Source organism: Aulonocara sp. 'chitande type north' Nkhata Bay, linkage group LG11 (genome assembly GCF_057382095.1).
Source record: "Aulonocara sp. 'chitande type north' Nkhata Bay isolate Kocher_YH1m ecotype deep benthic linkage group LG11, A_spYH_male_GT1.1, whole genome shotgun sequence".
NCBI classification, from domain to species: domain Eukaryota; kingdom Metazoa; phylum Chordata; class Actinopteri; order Cichliformes; family Cichlidae; genus Aulonocara; species Aulonocara sp. 'chitande type north' Nkhata Bay.
The window spans coordinates 24649335-24672340 of record NC_141354.1 but is presented as its reverse complement, the minus strand read 5'-3'; the positions used below and the strand labels follow the sequence as shown (position 1 = coordinate 24672340).

Sequence of the window (23006 nt, the reverse complement as noted above, 5' to 3'; positions counted from 1 at the left end):
TGCTGCTTCAGCTCCCTGCAGACTGACACCCGACTACTACAGGGACTCATCCATGTACTACTGTAGCAGTGGAGCTGGTACGGCCGCCAGAAACACAGCCCTCGCAAATTAAACACGGCAATAGTCTCTCAACATTTGCTCTCTATTTCTTTCTGACTGTGTGTCTCACCAAATTCCCCTCATCCTATTCTGCTGCGTTGCAGCTGCTTATTTTCTTTCGTTCACCTGCAGTGATGGAAGAGGTGCTCAGACCCAGAATTTCATGCCACAGTTATTGCGGCAAAAACCATCATAGGTAAAATGTATTGTTGCAATGATAATCAGAATTTCCTAGAAAACCATGAGTGCTAAAATACAGGTTCATACTGTTTTCTCTGGATTTCTATCGCCCGGCAGTGAATTGTATGTTGCACCTAACATTACTAACATAAAATGCACTTGAAACAATAGAAACAAAAAGAGGGATTTAAAACATGAATTTATGTGTTTGAATTAGGTGTTTATAAGTTTAAATGTATTGAATTGTTTGTATAAATGTTACTGCTGCACACCTATAAAATAGCGCTGTATAAGCTACATCCACAGTAACTAGAACTGGTGACCTTAGTTTTGATCACTGTTTTTCTCCTCTGGATTATTAAACATAAAGCTGTTTATAATGTCAGACAGTAATCAGACTTGTTGGTAATGTGACAGTGTTTCACTGCTGATTATTGACTATTGTAATATCACTCATATATTGTCAGTAAAAAACCAAAATTCTAATATGGAAAAGAAATGTAAGAAAACCTTTGGCATTTTTAACATTTAATATACAATCATGTAAGTTTTCACTGGACTCTGTGCAGGTCTTTGAAAATCTAAGTACATCCTTCTGTAGCTCTTAGAATCACTTATCGCAGCAATAGCTTGAATTCATTGTAACTATTTTTACATTAATTCAGGTCTGTGTGATTTGACGGTATCTGTTTGTGTGAGCCAAGATTTAAATTCGGCTGAGTTTTAGCTGTTACGGTCGCTCATATGACTTTAGAACATTTTGGCATTCAGAGGAGTTCGTGGTTGAATCAATGACGGTAAGGCACAGAGGTCCCGTGGCTGCAAAACAAGCCAAAATCATCAGCCCTACACAACTGTGCCTGCTAATTGGTATGAAGTGTTTTTGTTAAGGTGCTGTGTTTTGTTTCTGCCGACGGTGGTGGTGCTGTGGATTACGGTTAAACATCTTCCACTTTGGTCTTGGCTGTCCAATTGTTCCAGAAATTTTGTGGTTTGTTCAGATCCAACTTTGCAAATCTGTGCCGTGCTGCCATGTCCTTTTCAGAAAGAAGAAGCTTTCTCAGGTAACCCTTCCAAACAACCACACTTGTTCAGTCTTGGTCTTATTGTACTGTCAGCTCTAACTGTTAACATGCTCACTGAGGCCTGTAGAGTCTGAGCTGTAGCTTTTGGGCTTTTTTGCTGTTTCTCTGAAGATTGCACATTATGACCTTGGAGTGAATTTTCTGTGATGTCCACTCTCTTTAAGATTGTGGCTCTGTGTTAACACTCACCTGAATGCTTTGATCGGTGACAAAGGGCTGCTGCTTACTATCCTAATTCCTGTAGACTCAATAAGAGTGTACTTAGTTTGCTACAGAACTGCAGCTATGAAATTTTTTATTTTTCACGACTGGCCTCTTCGTCTTTTTTATCTTTCAGTCACTCCCTTTAGAGGTCCCCACAGTAGGGTGCCTTCATCTCACCCTATCACTAGCATGCTCTTCTGTCACATCAACCCTCTGAATGTCCTTCTTCATTACATCCATGAATCTTCTTGGTGGTTTAGCATTACCATCCAGTAAATCTTTTCTTGTTATCTTTCTGTCTTTTTTACACAACTGTAATTCTAAAAATAAACATTTTGCTGTATAAAAAACTAGCAAAAAAGAGGCTGCATTAGTGGTACCTGAGACATATGACTCTTTGTCGTTTTTTTCTACTTCTTTTGTCTTTGGGAAATAGTAACCATATGCAAAAATGACCTTTTATGTATGATAGAATATATTTTATTATATGCACCACATTAGAGACTAGTTTTTGACATACAGTGTGAGTAGAATTTTAATGGTGCGGTTAGGTGAGATAATTAAAAATACCCACTTTAATGTTGGGAGCTTATTCTACAGCAATGAGTCATATTTGTTTTACAGTGTGTTACACATTTTGTTTGATAATTATATTCCTTAAAAACAAACTATTTGATGTCAAACACATGTAGTGAAAGGAAAAACACACATTTCCCTTTAAATATAGTGCAAGTATGAAGTAACTTAGATTAAAAAATACTTGAGAAAATTGGAAGTACTTCAGATTGATACCTGAGTACAGTCCTTGAGGAAATATACTTTTTCACCGCTGCCTTTCTGTCTCTATACTCCTCTGCGTCTCCTCCTGCAGAGACACTTTCCAATCTCTTCTCTCTGTATTCAATTTTGCTCTTTTATTCCCTCATCGTCACAAGCCTATTCCCTCGGTTTGATTTTTTTCTCTTATTCTCCTCTTATTCTACTTCTATCGCAGATTTCCATCTTCTTCCTCACTCCCACTATTCCTCTCCTTGGAGTACAGAAACTATAATCTTCTCTGTCCAATGCTGTCAATAGCTCTCAATAACAATGAAATAGCACCAGTTCCTCCCCATCACTGATGAAGGCATAGCCTCAGTTCGGATCTTATTCGTCATCAGGGCAATCTGCTTCTTGGTAATAGCCAATCAAATGGCTCCTGTGAAATGCAGCGCTCCCATGATAGGTTCCCCATTGTTTTGATTGACTGCACCTGAGGGCCCGCCACTTCGGCTGGCCTCGATCAATACCCCATCACGCACACGAGGAAAGCGCACGCTCATACTTGCACTGGAATAAACACAGGGACACGCACACGTGCACACACACAATTTGGTGAAGAGTAAATTGAGAAGGAAACCACTGGTACGGCAAGCAAACAGAATACAATAGTAAAAGCCAGCAAAATGGAGTACTTGCAGCACCACACACAGTTGCGTTACAGCAGTGTGCCACGCTGAGCTCGTTGTGCGCTCAACTTTGAATTCGTGCACACAAACATGATGACAAGGAGGAACTTTAAACTGTTGGTGAACTACTTACTAGTTTCCATCTTTGCCGTGACACACTGTGTTGAACAGGAATGATTTATGGAAAACAATGAGATGGAAAATTGCTCCCATATTGTGCCTCTTATTCTATGTTGTGTCACACATACAGATGGCCTCGCATAAGCTCTGCCTCTGTTCACTTTGAACTACAGCGACCATAATGAGAGCGGCACAGCCATCTGCACGGTATGGTGTATGTTATTAGTATTACAAACATGTTGACGCGCACATTTGCCCACCCTTCGATTGCGAGACATGTAAAGTCAGGCAGGATGAATGGGAGGTCGGTTATTGCATAAAGAGCAAAGAAAAAGCAGAGGAAAGGGGAAGTGTGGCTGGTTCAGAAGACTGTGAAGATAGATTCAAAGCAGAGGGTTGCAGATTTTTTTGATGTTCTTTAAACATCAAAGTCAAACGAGTGTTGGAAAGGTGAGTGAGGTAAAAAAACAAAGATAACATGGACATCTCAAAGTGAATATGGCTATTAAAAAAAAGGACAGAGGGTGGAGGCGTTTTTATTCAACAAAGACAATCCTCGTGATCTGTGTCTTTGATGCAGACACAGTGTATGCTCCAATAATACCAGCTCACCCCTGCATGCATTCGTCAGGGTCTCAGGTCAGCCCCTATGAATCCATCAGCCCCCGTTCTCAGCTGCAAGGGTCAATTCAAGGTCCTGAACCTGAGTGTCCCTGCTGTCTGTCAAGACCTCAGACCAGTGAACGAGATGCTTGAAACAATCCCAAGTCAACACCCTCTACCACCATAACCTCCTCACCAACACCCCCCTCCCCCTCCCCCTAGCCTGGCTGTCACACAGCACTCCTTCCCCTCTCCTCTGTCTTCATCCCTCCCTTCATCTCTCCATTCTTTCACACCGCCTTGTCATGTTGTCAGTCAGAGCAAGGATGTGTCACTCCTGGAGAGAGCTGCTTAGCACCACTGGAGCTCAGCTGAGCTCCGTTTCTTTCTTTGTGTTTGTGTGTCTGTTTGAAGGTTGTGATGGAGGTTAGGTTACAAAAAAAACACGTAAATGCGTATCTTGTGTAGTGGGGGTGTAAGGAATATACATACACTGTTCAAGGCAGTTGTCTTTGTCATGAACTCTGTGTTTCTAGCGTATTGACATATCTGTGTGTTTGCATTTGTTTGCGCTTGTGTATATATGTGTGTATGTACAATAAGGATGTGCATGACTGACTGCGTGACATCTTGCGTGTCAGCTGTGATGTTTTCTTTGAACTGCCTCTGGAGATCCCTTCAAGGATGCATCCTGTCACTTCTAAACGGCAGCCTTTCCACAGGAGACGTGAATAGAGCTGTGTGTACTGTATTTTATGATTAGACAGGCTGTATGCATAGGACTGGGCTGCCTTGTGAAGTGACAGTGAACATCTTCATAGCTGATTTTTTATTGTATGTGCTGTCGAATTACAGGTGCTTCCACTCCGTGGGAATCTGACAGTGCAAATTGAAGATGAGCTAAATCATGACAATTTGAAGAGAGACCTCTTTAAAGCCAGGACAGTGATTTTTTTTTTTTTGTGAAGTAACATGTCGTGTATTCCTCCGCTCCTGCAGGTGGCGGTACAGGCAGCCAGCAGACCATTCTCCATGAGGAGCAGTAGAAGATGCCGGCTCTGCCAGCACTGCTGCTGTCAATACACTTCCTCTCCTTCCTGCTAGTCACCATGCCGCCACGCTCCCTCAGTCAGGCCCCTCTGCTCTCCTCTGTCCGCATGGGTGAGTGGCCACCTGTCCTGCCATATCCACATAAAGGGGTCAAACAACTCTCATCAAAGACACACTACTTCTTCTTCTTCTTCTTCTTTTTTGTTGTTCTATATTGTTGTTCTCTATATGTGGAAATTACACAAATTCTATTGTTTTCTCAGTATTTCTGAGCTATTCGAAGGATGCTGTCAATCGGCACCACACCACAACTCATCCGTGCCCAAAATTAATATCATGGCAAAAGGAAACTTCTTGAAGAGTGTTCCATCTATCTATGCATCCATGTATCCATCCATCCGGTTCAGTTCAGTTGACTTCCATTCAGTTCAATTCATGAAGTGCCAAATCGCAACAGTAGTCACTTCAAGCCATTTTTTTAATATTGTAATGTAAAGACCCCACAATAATACAGGGGAAAAAAAAGACAATCAAAAAACACCCCTTTAAGCAAACACTTGGCAACAGTGGAAAGGAAAACCTAACAGGAAGAGACATCCGCTAGAACCAGGCACAGGCAGGGCAGCCATCTGTGTAGAGTTGAGGGACGAGAGAAGGGACAAAAAAACCACACCATGGAAGGGAGCCAATGATTAATAATACTAATGATTAAATGCAGAATGGTGTGTAAACACATAACGAGAGATCCATCCAATCATCCATCCATCTTCTTTAGTACCTACTTCCATAATGCAAGAGGAGGTATACAGCCTAGAGAAGTTCCCAGTCTATTACTGGGGCTAAAGGTGTGCCAGCATATGGTAAATGTGTAAAGTAATGTTATCATCCATGTACAAATGTGTGCTGAGGCCTTGATCCAGGTTCATAGTTAGTAAAGGTACACTTGGTTGCTTCCTTATTTCCCACAGCAGATGGATCCACATGGGCTTGGGACCAGCATTAGGAGTCCACTAACCTGTGACCCTCTGAGGCTGGCTTTGTGTCTCCCTCCAGTCTCAAACCAGGCACCACCTTGAGCCACTTAGATTTATCGTTAATAAAACAGCATCATATTCAGTGGAAAAAACCCAAATGATGATAATATGTGTCCTCTCATGTAGCGCTCAGAAGCAAATCAAATAAGCACATTTCCCAAAATGTTTGATTTATGATGTTGTTTGCATCTGGCACACATACTAATCTGAACGAGGACGAGTACCTCATTCCTTTGGCAGTCGGTGGCTGTGATCCCTTTATCAGCCCCACTTGTCCACCCACTACACATTCCCACATTTACATGAGGATGGATAATATTGTTAACTCGTCTTCCAGCTTTACGCCTTGTTATGTTTTTAGCTTTCTCCTCACCTCCTCACTACTCACTCTCCCACTCTCCACTGCCCTCCATCTTCATCCATCCATCCATCCTCTCCTCTACTTCACCTATCTCTCCCTCTCTAGCTGCAATCCTGGATGACCAGTCTGTGTGTGGGCGTGGGGAGCGGCTGGCGCTGGCCCTGGCCAGGGAGAACATCAACAGCGTGATGGAGGGTCCAGCTCGAGCCCGCGTGGAGGTGGACATATATGAGCTGCAAAAAGACTCCCAGTACGACACTACAGACACCAGTGAGTGGTGTGAGAATGACCACTGTGGCAGAATCACATTCCAGCAAACACTATTGTCCACTGGGACATAATGCCCCACAGAGAGTGAAAACTGGGGATACAAGAAGGTTTTATTGGTAGTCTTTAATATTAACAGTAATAGTGACAAATAGAGAGAAGAACCAGGAGCAGCAATATTGCAGTACTTTAATTCTAAAACACTTCAGAAATGTGCTGTTATAGAGTTATAAATACATAAGATTGCATTTTCTCAAAAGCTGCCTCTTTAAAAACAAAAACCTCAAATGATACATAGGGTGATAAAACACCAGCACTTTCATGCGATTAGGAGCCAGTAAGGGATTTTGCTGATTAGTTTACATGTCATTGGAGACCAGTAATGGGCCACTAAGACTGTCTCATTAAAAACAGTGGACCTGTGCCCTCCAGTAACAGCTGGCGCTGTGTGCTGTGCAGACCATGATGAAAACAAATCATCAAATACTAATACAGATCAGCAGTACAGGCAAACAGAACGCAGCAGAGAGGCTGCTTCATGAAAATTGTATTGATATAGAGAGTGTGCAAAGACAGAAGGAAGCACTGCTGAATCCAACCACTGAAGAGATAGAAACCCTGCTCCTATTCTAATCGGTCAGCGACCCTGCCACAAGCTACTGGCAAAATGTCTGTGTGTGCTTGAGAAGGGTTGTGTACATATGTGCATGCTTGAGTTGCAGGGGTGTGTGTATGTGTGTGTCCTTGACCAATGGGCAGGAGACTCTGACAGGCTTGTTTGCTCAAAGCATTTTTTGGTCTCTGGATCAGAGAGCTCGTCATCTTACGGCTACAACTGAGGCGAGCATGCACACACTCAACCCACACAGGCCTTTACACATGCATGCACACACAAACCCTCTCTGCAGACGCTTATGCACATTCACACACAGGCACAATATGAGCATATACTGTAAGCTCGCACATTGGAATCAATTAATACAACAAGCTAATACACAGTAAAGGAAAATAATCACAGTTTAGTCAGGCATTTTTGATGTGTCTGTGAATAATTTTTAGATGGATTCACAAAAACATTGTCAATAAAAAAAGAGCTTAGCAGGGATTAAGAGAGAGAGTACAAAAATCTGTCAGTAGGTATTTTTTAGCCTCTCAGTGGATAGCATTCCCAGTGTTGCTTACACAATATGGACACAAGCATTGGGCTAAACCTGTTAATCTTTGAATTTAGGTGGGGGTTTTTTTTGCCACAGGTGTATAAAATCAAGCCCTAACCATGTATTCTGCCTTTACAAACATTTGTGAAAGAATGCATTGTTCTAAATGTGGTATTGTAAAGATGCTACCTTTGCAAATAGTCAATTTAGGAAATTTCTTCCCACTAAATATTCCAGGATCAGCTGTTGCAAAGTGGAAATGTTTAGGAACCACAGCAACTGAGCCACAAAGCAGCACACCACGTAAAGTTACAGGGCGGGATCGTTGAGTGCATAAAAGTCAAAAAGCTTTGCTGACTTAATAACTGCAGAGCTCCAAATGTCCTGTGGCGTTAACCATTGTCTGTCACGGTCACTGCTCAGCACAAAGTTTTGATTATAAAGGGAATGTTTAGGAAATAAGTCTAAATCTCGGCTTTGTTTCCCATATATTGAGCTATATGTTCAAAATGACATTTAAACCTCGAACAGATTAGCGAACCCTGCATTTATGTGCTCCCAGGAAATTATATATATTACACAACCATTCTCAAGCTGTTCTTTGACTTCATGTGCTTTTAACTCAGCATGTGAAAACCAAATAGAAGCTAAAATAAGATGCAGTCATTTTTATAAAAACAATATTTTAAATACATGATTCCAAGAAAATAACTACCTTGGCTGAGGTGTTGTCAAGGTTACGGCTAATAAATAACTCTTCCAACTAACCATGGTAACTTTGTATGGATGCAAAGTAAATGTTACAAGTGTAAACCACACTAGAAATTAAATGTTAGCGAGAAAGTTGATATTTATTAAATTCGTTTCTTTTTTTTAGTGTCCGCAACACATTTACTCTCTTCTGCCATGTTTTTATTTATGGCTGTGCCAACTGTTCTTGTGGGTCACTCGCCACTTTAATGTTTTATGGGGTTTATGTGCAGGCATAAAATAGCAACTTTTTTTTACACTTTTGCTTTGATATCTGGGCTCATTCTGGGAACTCATCAGCTAGTCTGCCTATGTAGTCTCAGGGAATGATTGCCATTCCCGCTGTGAGGATAGCGGATAGTTTGAGACTTCCTTTTTATATGTGGTGGTCATTTTTTTCCTAATGCTGTATCCCATAGTGTAGTGGTTTACGGTGAAAGGTCCATGGTTTCATCTTGGGAGGAGAGAAAAATCCCTTGGGAGTTGTATCAGGAGAGTCATCTGGTGTAAAAATCTGCCAAATCAAGGATGCGCAGCTACCTGCTGTGATGACCCCATGTGTGAATAAGGAAGCAGCAGAAAGTGGCTTTTAATGGAACGTTAAAGAACGTTAAAGAATCCCCAAATGATAGTTGATGGCTTTAAGATTGCTTTGCGGCAATCTTTTGTCCTCTACGCTTACTCAGACATGATTGGTAAACAATAAAAGCCAGAACGCTTCAGATTGTGTATGTTCATATTCTTTATCGAAACGATTGTGTGAGCTGTAGAGAAGCTAGAGTGGAAATTTTCCTTACATTTCAACAGATTTTAAACCAGTTCAGTTATTTTTGTCTTTGTTAGGTGGGAATTCAGATGATAATTATGATCAGTAATACTTCCAGGTCTGTCCATAAGTGAAACTGTTTTTTTCCCTTTACGTTTTATGTATATGAACCTAGTTAGTGTATTGTAGATAGAAAACTGTAACAGGAAACACACACACGATAGACAATATAAATGTAAACATGGATACTGAAATTCAATATGTCAAAGGAATGTGAATTATACACTAAATACACAGTTATAGTGAAGACATCTGTTGGGGTTTGAAGTAGTGAAACCAGCAGTATGCTTGATTGTACTGCAGAAATAGTGTTTGCTTGAGCCATTCCTGAGCATAGAACTCTTTGAGTTAATCGTCAGATAATTTCATGAATACTTAATGTAATAGACAAATGTGTAAAGCTGTTTCTCCCACACTAATGTCCTCCTCCAAACAGGATTAAAATGCAGACTGGCGTTTGTTCATCGAAGCCGACCACCAGTCTGTTAGTATTGTTCTGATTCCAGGGGTACACTAGAGTTGTCTTGAAAATCATTAAAGCCGTTAAAAATGACTATCTAAACAAGTGAATAATAGCAGCAGGCATCCTGTGGGCTGCCCTGTTGTAGTCCTTGGAGGATTTCCCTCAAAAATAAATCAGATTATAATGAGGCAGATTGTGCTGCAACAATACAACGAGTGGTTAAACTGAAACGGTAATGCGTCCTCTGAGTTCTTGGTTGCATTTAAATTTCCACGCTTTTCCCCCTGACTGCAGCCCCTTCAGTATGCTAACGCAGCACTGCCTTCAAAACAAACCAGAAGAAAAGGTGTATGTCTGCTTATTCACTGTTTATCTCCTTTTTTGTTTTGTTCCCTTTCAGTGTGTCAGATTCTACCCAAAGGCGTTGTCTCTGTGATAGGTCCCGCCTCCAGCCCCGCCTCTGGCTCTACTGTCAGTCACATATGTGGGGAGAAGGAGGTGAGCGTGGAAGATAAACATGTCTCATAGCTTTTCCCGTCCTGTTTGCTACCATTGCTGCTCATGTAGGTCTGATGAATGTTGACTTGCTTGTTCTGTTCCTTCTGATATAATTAAGCTTCACCCACTACTTCGTGCTGCTTTCTTACTTCTTTTTATTAAATGCATTTTTTGGCGTAGGTCCCTCCGTTTTCTGCCCTTCCCACCTTTCTCATCTCCGTTCTCAGCCTCTAGCTACTCAAATGAATCATCCTTAATCACCACAGATCTGTGTTTTCTTGCCTTTCTTATTAGTTTCCTCTCCTCTCATCAGATTCCTCATGTAAAAATTGGACCCGAGGAAACTCCTCGCCTGCCGTACCTGCGCTTTGCGTCTGTTACTCTGTACCCTAGCAACGAGGACCTGAGCCTGGCCATTGGAGCCATCTTGCGCTCATTCAGCTACCCCTCAGCCAGCCTGGTCTGCGCCAAGGCTGAGTGTAAGTACATGCTGCGTGTTGTATAGTTAAACAGTTTATTATGTGTGACTGCGTGGCTGTGTTTGTATTTAGGTGGGTGTAAATGCATCGGCTGTGTCGCTGCGTGCCCGATTACCTCACGTACTGTATGTGTATGTTTGTGTGTATGTGCAAATTGCTCTGTGGGAGTGTTGGCAGATTCACTGTTACACTGTTTGGGCGGATATGACTGTTTGGCGCTGCTGGACATTCATTTTTGACAGTCTGGTCATGAAGTTCTGTCTGTTGTCAGAGTTCAGAACATGGCTCATGCTGCAGCCCTCCCAATTATTACTCATGCTCTTGCACACTGTCTCTTATCCACCTCAGAGGGTTGTTAGGCCAAACCAGTATAATAAATATTCTTGTTTAAAATGCTTTCCAGTATTGGAGGAACTTAGGGGACATTTGATTTAACTTTGCCTGGCACTCAGAGAGCTTTAACATCACAGGGGATTCAGGGCTTAGCCACTCGCCCTATTTATTTTCATTTTGAAAGAGTGTGTTATTGATTTATAATGCACTCCCCAAACCAGAGCCTAAGGAATTAAAGCGCTTGGCAGGATGATGACTAGTATTAATAATAGTATTGTGGTATTCAAACACTTTGTGATACAAACACTTTTTTTTTAAATAGTAGAGGTGTAATGGTTAAAAAAAATAACAAAAGAAACCCCCGCGGTCTCTTGCTTTTCTGTTTTCCCTTTTTCTGATAACCTTCCCGTTGCTGTAGACATAAAAAGTTAAGTGCAGCAGCTCAGTGCAAGAATGTAAACGCAGACAAAACAGAAGGATTATGTGACAGAGACACCTCGGGAGGAATAAGTGACAGTTGTGGCAGAGAAGAGGAGGAATCGCTTCATCATTATAGTAAACTGAAGGTTTAGGAAGCTGTTGTTTTCTTGTTGGTATAAACAGCATGTTTGTAAATATATGATGGGTAATAGTGGTTGAGAAAAGGCTCACGTGTCCTGTTCTTATGTTGTTTGTGCTAGTTAGCCGTGTGGAGGTTCTGTGGCAGTCTGGTAGAAGCCTAAATGTTTAAAGATCATAAGAACATAAACTCAGTCTGTTAGTTTTGTTAATATATAACTCATACAAACATGATAAAATGTCCTCCTCCTGGATATGAGCTGTATACTATAAACTTAGCAGGCACTTTATTAACTACACCTGTTAAACGATTGTTAGTGTAATTATCTATTCAGCCAATCACATGGGAGCACCTCAGTGCATTTAGACATGTAAAGATGGTCAAGATGTCCTGCTGGAGATCAAACTGAGCATCAGAATCTACTTGAGTCTTCTTACACAGTCATCTCCAGCGTTTACAGAGAATGATCTGAAAAAAGAGAAAATATCCAGTGAACAGCAGTACTGGGCGAAGATGCCTGTTGATGTCAGAGGTCACGGAGAGGAAGGTATGCAGAAGAGCATCTCTGAAAGACATGAAACATTGAAGCTCCAGCAGCAGAAGACCACATTGGATGTCACTCCTATCAGGTAAGAACAGGAAACTTTGCATGGGCTCACCAAAACTGGAAACAACTGGTTTCTTCAGCATGACTGCAGTCAAATGGCCTCCACAGTCATGAGACTTCAGTCCGATAGAGCACCTACTGGCATGTAGTGGAACGGGAGATTCACATCATGGATGTGCAGCTGACAAATCAGCAGCAACTGTGTGATGTCATGATGTTAATATGGATAAAAATCTCTGAGAAATGTTTCCAGCACCTTGTTGAATCTGTGCCATGAAGAATGAAGGCAGCTCTGAAGGCAAACGGGAGCCCAACTTGATACAATTCAATGAGATCTTTCTCCAGTTTCTAATCTCATTTATTACAGCACAATGATCAGGTTATAAATTATGGTCTTCATTAGAGTCACAAAGGAGGGTGATTCAGAAAATGCTTTGGGGCGGGCTTACATTGTGAGTGACAAGTCACTACTGCACGAGAGATCCACACTCTGCTTGTCGTGTCTGCTTCCAAAACAGGTGACAGCAGAAATACTCGAGACTTCACTAACGGGATGGTTGTCATCACTGTGTCTTTGTCCTTCTTTTATATGCAGTCTATGGATATGATGCAAAAATGTGGCTCAGAGATCAGTGTATAAATTGAATCATTCCACCCCTATTAAATACATGACAGAATATGCCTACGTTCTCTGCAAATCCTAATTTTTCCACCAAACTTTTTGTCCACTTCTCTGCAAAAACGAGTTGGTATAATTTGTTTTGCAGCTTTTGACTCCTCACACCAGCCACGCGAAACCGTCCAAGAACAGAAGGGCACTTACATAAAGAATTAGTGGGACCACTGAAGTCTGAACACATCCCTCGGCAGTGTTAAAAGGGTAGTTTTGACAAACAAAAAGCTCTGACATTATGAAAAATTGATTCAATCACTGAGATGCTTTCATTATCTTTCCAGCAGTTAGCCAGCGGTCCCCTGGTTTCCTGAAAGTAAGCTGAATTCCTTGTGGACTTGTCATTTCATTGAACCAAGAGAGCTTTGAAATGGCATCAGACACCTTTTTCAGTTTTGATCATCTGTTGAATGGGTAGATAAGAGCCTTGTCTTTTACCGGGCTTTTTCTCTCATAATAATTAGAGGCGGCAGATCGCCTGATAGTTACCGTGTGGGTCAAAATGCACAGCTTTTATTGGTGGAGGAACTGAGGAGTGCATTTTTGTGTAACATATTTGGCTTGAAGGTGATCTTTACAAGGTTATCGCACTCACAGACTCTGACCCACTTGGCTGCGCTATCTATCGCCGTGGAGCTGGTTGCCATGGCTGCCGAATAGGTGCTAACTGCCACTCAACAGGCTTGTTCCACACTCTGAACAACTGTGTGGGTGTGTATGTGACACTGTTTGTGTGTGTTTGATGTCATTTTTCTGAGTGTTTGGTTCACTTTGTCTGTACATGTGTGGCAGCGCAGGACTGTGTGTGTGTGTGTGTGTGTGTCTGCACACACACACACTTTTGGGTTACTTGTATGAATGTCAGCGTGTGCTTTTGTGTGCGGCGGCTCTGCTGTGGCGCTGCAGAGGTTAAACATCAGACAATGTTTACTGCTCAGCCCACTTGTTTTATTCATCATGTTTACACCAGTGTAAAGTGAATTCTGTCTTTTATTTTTTATTTATTTATTTGGCAGCAAAGTAAGTAATGCGCAAAGTCACACATTTTGCTTACACCCACCATAGATGCAGATCCTAATTAAGGCGTGTATTTAGAATCGGGTCAGTTTTGCAACAGCGTCCTAATGGCTTTAATCTAATTTATCCGTCTTTTAGCCAGATATTCTGTTAAATGAGTCAGAGATTTTTGGGTCATTTCCGATGAATCCTTCTCTCGCTGTGCCTGGGTCAGTACTTGCTATCTGAGCCTAATTCCATTATGCAGTTTTCATGAGATGGATGAGGTTAAGGACAGCGAGAGGGAGAGACTGAGCACAAGGAGCAGAAGACGGTGGCAGTGTTGGAGCAAGATGGATAAAGACAGAGAGAAGTAACTAGAGCACAGGGCTAAGACAGGAGAGATAGAGAGGTTAGAGCTTCTCTGCGCGAGAGAATATGTGAACGAGGGAAAGTGAGAGAGGGGAGTAGAGGAAGCTGTAAAGTGCATTGATTTTTTTTTCTTCTTCCCCCTCCTTCCTCAAACTAATTAAAGTTTTGGCCTGGTTCAGTGATTACCCCACTGCTTACAGAGGCTTTCTCCTGCTGAAGGGCTCTGTGTGCTACCTCTTCCCTCCTCTGCTCCTTTCTCTTCCCTTCCCTTTGTCCCACAGATGCCTGCCCCACCATTTATTTACATAGCTAGGGGTTCTTTACTATGGAATTACAATTAGGAGGCATCAGAGCTGAGTTTCTAGTAAAGGCTTATTCCACCCATGTTGTCAAGTGAGTCTTGACATTGGTTGGACTCATATTCAAGAGGAATTTGCTTGAAGTGTTTTAAGTACTTTATTCCAGTCTTTCAGCTTCTCTTTCTGCCCATCTTCTTTAATTTTTTTTGCCATAGGTTTTCATGATTATTGCAGGTCCAGTTTTGCTATTGGAGTGTAAGATTTTCCATTTTTCGAGCACATGCTGTTGTACTCAAAGTGCATAGTGTACATTACGCAGAGATCCGAAAAGCATTAACTGAAGGATGAGACAACGCAGGCAAAGTGCATTACAAAGCACTCAAAGAGCACATAACTCTGCTGAGGCTGCACGACCTTCTGAATTTATTATTCTATTAATAAAATGTTCGGAAATTTGTCATGTTGATTGGTTGATGGCGTCCATCAATTTTGGAGGATACCTAAAACCTGTCTGGGAATATTAGGGCTTTGAACAGAAATAAATTTCTATTGAGGCAGACTCACAAGAACCAAGTTGTTTGTGTGTGTGTGTGTGTGTGTGTGTGTGTGTGTGTGTATGAGTTATGTTATGTCCTCCTGCTGCAGAAACATAGACTGCACAAATGGCTTTCGGTTTTGCATCCTTTCGATATAGATTTATATACAGATAACTGCATTTCTTTTCTGGTTGCAGTAGTATGATGCATTTAAATGCATCAATCCATTTATGGTCTTTATCAATATTTATCAGTTTTGTTAAAATATTATCGAGGAAAACATACAGTACTGTGCAGAAGTCTTGAGTCACCCCTCATTACTTAATGTTGCTAGGAAAATGGGAAATAGGTGCAGAGATTTGCTCAAACATATGTATTCATATGTTGCTCATATACATCCCGAGAACCAGCCTATTCATTTATGTCCTCTTTGGGTTGTATCTTTTGACCTTATTGAGCTACCCTACCCCTAAGTCACCTAAAGGTTCAATGGGAAGGTTTGTTTTCCCTCTGTTCTCAGGAGTATATGCATATGTATGTTGCACATATATCTTTGCAAGTACATGATAACGTAAAGTCTATGAGGCAAAATTGAGTTTGTGCAATTCTAGAGAGCTTAAAGTTAATATTTAGTGTGACCACTTTCAAGCTTATGATTTCTTTCAGTAGTCTTCAGGAATAATTCTGCAGGCTTCTTGGAGGACATGCAAAGTTCTTCTTTGGATGTTGGCTACCTTTTATTCTTCTCTCTTCCAAGCTGACCTCACACTGCTTCAGTAATGTTGAGGTGTGGGCTCTGGGGAGGCCAGTCCATGACTGATAGCGTGCCATTGTGTGTTTTTCTGTCTGGGTAAAAATTCAAAATTGGATTAATCACTCCACAAGACCTGTTATCACTGATATTCAGTCCATTCCTGAGTAATTTGTTGTACCTCAGCCTTGTTTAACCTTTTTAAGTATGGCTTCTTGACAGCCACCCGTCCACTGACGGCATTTCTGACGAGGCTTCAGTGAACAGTGGATGGATCAGCTTCATCTCTCAGGTCTTGGTTCAGATCTTTGATGGATTTTTTTTTAAAATTTCTTAACAATATGACTCTCTGGTACTGTTCATCAGCTTGAGATGTTTTTTTAGTCCTCCACTTCCTTTATCTTTCTTGAGGACACACTGCACACCATGCTGACATTAAGAATCAAACTGTTGGTACAAAAATACAATTTTATGCCTGTCAAACTATGTTATCTTTGCCATGTTTCATAGGTTTACCTGACAAATGGGAACGATTTTCTGTGCTGTTGTGTCAGGCTGCCAACAAAGTGCCTAAAGATACAATTTAAGATTAGTTTTTGCTAATCCCAAAAAGTTGAGTCTGTTAATCTGGACATGAGTTAGAAGTCTTTTGAATGGTTTGAATGGTTCATAGGTGTGTGTTAAGTAACAAAAAACATTCATGTGAAAGCTCCCAGATACAAGGACTAGACTGAAAACGAGTGACAAAGCAGCCAATGTCCAAAGAAAAACTTCAAAGGACTTTCAGGAGAATTATTGAAGAAAACCATGTTAGCAGATTACAAGATAGTCTATCTCCTTGGAAGCAAAGCATAAAGAAACGAGGGCTGATTCAAGATTTTTTTTCACAACACCGTAAATATAAAATCTAACTACATGTAGTGAAGATAGAGGTGAAAAATAACACAAATCCCCATAACTTGTTAAAATGCATATCTGCATCTTTTATGCACGTCCGGATTGATGGAATAACCTCTGCATAACAATTGTCCCGAACATCCCTGGGTGTAAACAGACGTACCCTGAGCTGACAGATTCATCTGGAGTCATAGATTTATTGGAAAATAAATGCAACCTTTGAGTCACAGTTGAGGTGTCGCGAGAGCACGGTGGCACTTATCAGCATCGAAAACAAATCACTTGTTTTCCGCATAATTCTTCTCCATATTTCTGTAAAATGCCGTATGTCAAGTAGGTTGTTAACTAAGAGGGAAACAAACAAACAAGGCAGAGCTGATAAGAAAAATCTTTTTTGTCGGAATTACAATAGATTAAAAAAAAAAAGTCCTAGTGAGAGATATGGTTAATGGGAACACGCGGCAGACTTCATATTAAATGATATTTCATTTCCTGGGGATTTAGACAACCCATCAATCATGCTTTGCAACGAGACACTAATATATGACCATTCCAGGATAAATCAGATTTTCAAATGTCCTGCATTGGTTACGTTTTGAAAAACACGAGTCGTATCTACTGATACAGACACTGATGCGCGCCTCGTCCCTGTTTTCGTTCTCCCTCAGGCCTGCTGAGATTGGAGGAACTGGTTCGCCGCTTTCTCATCTCCCGGGAGACCCTGTCAGTCAGGATGCTAGATGACAACCTGGACCCTACGCCTCTGCTGAAGGAGATCCGTGACGACAAAGTGGCCACGATCATCATTGACGCCAACGCTTCCGTCTCCTATCTCATCCTCAAGAAGGTGAGTTCGCAAACGTCAATACGTTCCCCAGAGCCACCTACACATTTTCAGGAGTCGAAGCTACTCTTGCATACAGTGCAAGCAGTATGTCTCAAGGGGGTTCGCGTATATCTCTCTTTTATGTACCCACATGAAGGGCATGCGGAGCTCACCATCTGTAAAATAATAAAACAACTCGCTCGGAGCTCCACAGGCTACACATTTGTTGTTGTTACTGAATTAACATCTATTTTTACCTTCTCTGCCCTCCAGAGCTGCATAGGGAACAATATTTATGCGTGTCTGCCAGCAACGATCACTTACATTCTTATGAAAGTATTTGACAAAAGAACATCTTTTGCTGGGATGTGGTGCAGATGTTACCCAAGCTTGTTCTGATTCATGGTACGGCTTGTAACGCCGATAGCCAGCACAGTGAGTCATGGCTTGAATGTGTATGGGATGTTTTTACTGGGTATATTTGAGCCGCTGCCCGCCCTCAGCGAAATGTCCTAGTGTTAGCCTGATGATGTAAAACTGTGATTAACGTATGCTCTCTCCACCCCCTCCCCACTTTTCTCCCTCACACCCTCTCCCCTTTTGTACCCCGACTGCTTCCTTTCCTCTCTGCCTGTCCAGTAGCTCTCCTCCTTTGCCCCCTCTTTGCCTTTATCAATCCGTCCATATCCTCCATTATTCTACCGTTTCCGCATTCTCCACTTGTTTGATCTTATTTCCTCTCCCTCTCTCTTTTTGTCTCGCAGGCGTCAGAGCTTGGGATGACATCAGCATTTTATAAGTACATCCTCACCACAATGGTAAGAGTACGCAAATTGTTCCCCTTCCCTTCTTCTGTCCTCTCTTCCTTCATTTTTCCTCCTTCCTCTCTCCTGCTTTTCCTCCTCTTTCTGTCCCTTTATGAGCCAGCAAAGGTGTTAACAGGAAGAAAGTACTCAATAGGTGGAAGTACAGAGAGGTGAGGGAAAAAAAGAGAGCGGCGAAGAAGAAAGAAGAGGGAGACATTTGAAAAACGAATTACTGTATGAAGATGTGGATGTGCAGAGGAGGATGGTGGGAGGAAAAGAGAAAATAAAGTGGGGGTCTGGGGTGGAGGTGATGACAGATGTGATGTGCCCTTTTTCTTCTGCCACCCGCCACCTTCCCGAAGCTTGCGGTGTTTTCATCCTTCTCCTTGATATGCTCCCCTCCTTTTCAAGCGTTTGAATAAATGTACCATTTTATGTTGCGCGTCTGATTTTTATTTTTTCACTTTCCTCTCTCTGCCCTCTGTGCGGGATGTGGTCCTGTGCTTTTAGATGTACTTGTATGCATATTACTTTGAAAAAAAAGAAAGAAAACTCTGTTCCATTAACCTCTATTTTCCTTGTATCTCAGTCTCCGCTTTTCTTCTAGCTCTCCATCAGAGATTAGATGCTGTCACTCCCCGTAGCCTCTTTTTTTCTTTACCACCCTCTTCTATTGCACAGTATTTTTCTTCTGTGCTAAGATTTGATAGCCTGTCAACATCACCCTGTCACACACCTCAATTTTCTCTTTTTCCTGCAAACACCCTCCCCACTCCTCCTCCTCCTCTTCCTCTGTAGGACTTCCCCCTGCTGAGACTGGATGACATAGTCGATGAGCAGTCCAACATTGTCGGCTTCTCCATGTTTAACACCACCCATCCCTTCTATTTGGAGTTCATCAGGAGCCTCAATCTGTCTTGGAGGGAGGGCTGTGACCTAACGTACCCCGGCCCTGCGGTCAGTATCTCGAGCCCATGAGTACTCATGCGTGCACGCTATTAGAGCTAATTTTTAATGCTTTTTTTATATGCCACACAACATTAAGCTACTTTATTCCTCACACTGATTCATGGAGCACTTAAACGACTCCAGCTAGTCTTTTGCTTGTATTTAATGGGTATTGATGTATCCATCTTTGTTTCCTCCCCATTGGTTTACTCGAACCTCTACATCTTTTCCCTCCTCTTCTTATTTTCCTGCCTTTTCTCTTTCTCTCTTCTTGTTTCTATCCATCTCACTTTTCCCCCGCCTCCCCTCTCCACCTTCCACAGCTTTCTTCAGCGTTGATGTTTGACGCTGTGCACGTGGTAGTGGGGGCAGTGAGGGAACTGAACCGCAGTCAGGAAATTGGAGTGAAGCCACTCAGCTGCACCTCACCTCAGATCTGGCAACACGGGACCAGTCTTATGAACTATCTGCGCATGGTAAAGCTCCATATTTACTATATGTCCAAAGCAGGAAACAAGATGTAACATCAGTTTAATCTTCTTTTTACATTCACGCTTTTCTTAACATCCTTGAGTAAACTGCGACTCCTATTTATTAACGCTAGTAAGATTAGTGTTGCTGCAATTAGCATTTATTTTTAGAGTAGGTTAAACTTGAGAAAACACAGAAAATACTGTTTTAAAATTGCTATTCTACAAAGCCTCAGGTGACATCTTCAATTAGAGCTTGAAACAGTTACCGCACTTGGAGTACTGAGTCGATGGAAATAAACCTACCATAATTTTTATAGCCAGTTAATTATTGGAAAGACTAAATATGAGCTGTTTCCAGCCATAAAAAATTGAGGATTTTCCTTATGTGAAATTAAACTGACTCTTAATGTTTGGGAATGTTGGTTAGCAAAAACGAAATATCATTTTGTGACCATCTGCCGCTCCCATCAGCGCGTTAATGATCCACCCCACTCGCTGCTCACGATGTGGATTTTGATCTCAGACACACACCTGTCACATTTTGTGCCTGTAACTAGGTTACAGTGTTGGACAAATTATTCAAAACCTCCTTTATGATGTTTTCTGCTAGAGCTGAGTTCTCCAAGACTACATTTGGAGAACACACACAGAGAAAAACAGACTCCCAGGGGAAAAACAACAACAAACAGTTAGTTTGATAAGTATTTGGACAATAACACAATTCTTGTGATTGTGTCTTTGTACACCGCCACAGTGGATTTTAATTCAAACAATTAAAATGTGATTGAAGTATAGACTTTAAGCTTTAATTCACAGGGCTTAACACAAATGTCACATTAATTGTTTAGGAATTACAGACACTGTCAAACACAGTTCCCCTTGTTCAGAGGCTTAAAAATAATTGGATCAAATAACACAATTTCAAATTTGAGAATTGCTTTTAATACATGGCTGAAAATCCTTTGACTCCCAGATATCTGGAACCCATGGACATCACCAAATGCTGTGTTTCCCCTCCCGGGATGCTCTGCCATGGTTTATCTGGAGCCACCTACACTTGCTGCTTGTTTGTGGGGCTCCCTGCACTTGGTTTTACCTTCAGTGACTGAAACACTGCTCTGATGACCTGTGATCACGAGATTTGGAGACTTGGCTACTCACAAATATCCTATTTCTTTGCCTTGGAAACTCTTGGGATGCTTTTGCAGTTTGCTTCGGGTCATTATCCATTTGCGCAGTGAAGGACCGTTCAATCAGTTTTGCAGCATTAGGCTGAATCTGAGCAGAGAGCGTAGCCCTGTACACTTCAGAATTCATCCTGCTACTTCTATCTGCAGTAACATTATCGATAAACACCAATAATGTGGTTCCCATGGCAGCCATGCATGCTCATGTCGTATGCTTCAGATGATGAGCTGTTTCTCTCTTCAATACTGATGAAACAAGTTCTTCATGTTTCATCAGTCTGTAGAATGGTTTTCAAACCAAACTCTTTCAGATGTTTTCTCTCCAATCTTGCCTTGTTGTTCTTGAGTGTAACCAGTAGTTTGCAGCTTGTTGTAAACCCTCACAAAGGTCTCTCTTGATTCTGTCTTTGATAATGACACGGCTATTTCCTCAAGAGTTGTCTTGATTGGTTTGATGTTGTGAAGTTGCTTTTCTTAACCAAGGAAAAAATATGCTCATCTACTTTATCTGTCTTTCAGGCCTATTATTAATAATGATGATAGTAATAAAAACAATAATGACAATAATAGCTATTTTATAGCACTTTTTACCATTGCAAAGTGTTTCACAGTTCGAATAAAAACCATGAATTAAAGATAAATATGAATGTTGTAGCATACAGACACGTAGTCAAACACTCGGTCTTGCATTCATTAATACAAACACACTTCCATACACACATTAGATGTAAATTCTCCAAAAACTCGCTACAAAAACTTGGTACTTTGTAGCATATAAAAAAACTGAATGAAAAATCCAATAAATAGACTTATTCAATCTCCAAACATAGGTGTAGTATAAAGACACGCCACAGCAGTTTCTACACCGTCAAGATCACATTTTACCATAAAGACACACAAAAGAAACAGACAGATAAAAATGATGGCTTCTCCTCTTCATAGTGATTAAAAGCAGAGAAAAGCAAAGATGCTACCACTTGAGAAGGGATTGCATTAGCAGCATGTGTTCAGAAAAGACTCATAATTATTCATGACTCGTCATTTTGTTTAGTTTTCTTTTAACTGAAATATTGATAAATGAGAAGAGTACAGCTGAAATGTGTATCATCCTCATCTCATGTTGCATGTAACCTCTGTGTTTTGTTGTTCTTTGTCATCTCCCATCTCTGGTCGTCTGTTTCTCTCATCGACGACCTGTTGTCAAGGCAGCTCGAGTCTCATCTCTCACTGCCCCCGCCCCACCGGCCCGACATCTGTCTTTGTTAGTCAACATCATGGTGTGCTCCATCTTCAGCGCTGCGCCATTCATCATAGTTCTCGCTTACTGTGCCAGCACCTGGCTTTTGAAGAGAGGGAGCTGAGCTGTGAGCTGCAGGTCTGAGTCTTATTAGAGAGCTCTTGACCCTCTCTGCTGCTCTGCCTGAGCCTCTCGTCAGTCAGTTTCTCCTAGTTGATCCAAAACTGATCATCCTTGTCTAGTCCAGCCTCAGATGCTTTCTCTGCCTGTCTTAGTCTTTTTCCCTCTCTTTCCTCCTGATCACTGGTGATACTTTCTGTCTAACCATGACCGCTAGTGAGAAGAAGTATGTTTGCTTTATGCAGAATGCTGGCTTAGTTTATTTCTCCACATCTTTTCATGTTTTCTGTGTTCTCCACTCTCTGTTTTTCTTACCTTTCCTTCTCTCCTTCATGCTTCTGTCATACTTCCTCACCTCACTCTCTGTCTACCTGCCAGGTGGAGTACGATGGTTTGACAGGGCGAGTGGAGTTTAACAGCAAAGGTCAGAGGACCAACTACACCCTGCGGATCCTGGAGAAACACAGAGGAGGCCACAAAGAGGTCAGAAGTCACCTGCTATCATGCAGCAGCCAGGTCACATTGCCCTCAGGTTCTGGGTTAGTTACAGGTCACTTGTCTCATTTCAGAAAGCCTCCACTGATAGCAACCATATCTTTACTCTGTGATATACGTTTTATCTGAGATGCGGCTCATGTTTGAACAGTGGTTTCAGTTTGAATTAAATCTACATTTCACTGATTACAAATGTGGAGTGTTAAAGCACGGGAGCTATTTTCCTAAAGATTTGCTCGATTATTTGTTTTCTGATCTAAAAATATA

The 23006-nt window shown here is 41.6% G+C and overlaps 1 protein-coding gene across 2 annotated transcripts in view; it reads left to right on the top strand.

The window, feature by feature from the left end:
- The window catches only part of grik5 (glutamate receptor, ionotropic, kainate 5), a 101801-nt gene that overhangs the window by 53251 nt on the left and 25544 nt on the right, over positions 1-23006 (top strand). For both annotated transcript variants that reach the window (XM_086311300.1, XM_086311299.1), the window contains exons 2-10: positions 4739-4900; positions 6290-6454; positions 10048-10145; positions 10459-10624; positions 17316-17494; positions 18238-18291; positions 19078-19236; positions 19551-19703; positions 22623-22727. In XM_086311300.1, coding sequence (XP_086167426.1) covers positions 4789-4900; positions 6290-6454; positions 10048-10145; positions 10459-10624; positions 17316-17494; positions 18238-18291; positions 19078-19236; positions 19551-19703; positions 22623-22727 — 1191 coding nt within the window. In that variant the 5' untranslated portion in view covers positions 4739-4788. The remainder of the gene's footprint in view (positions 1-4738; positions 4901-6289; positions 6455-10047; positions 10146-10458; positions 10625-17315; positions 17495-18237; positions 18292-19077; positions 19237-19550; positions 19704-22622; positions 22728-23006) is intronic.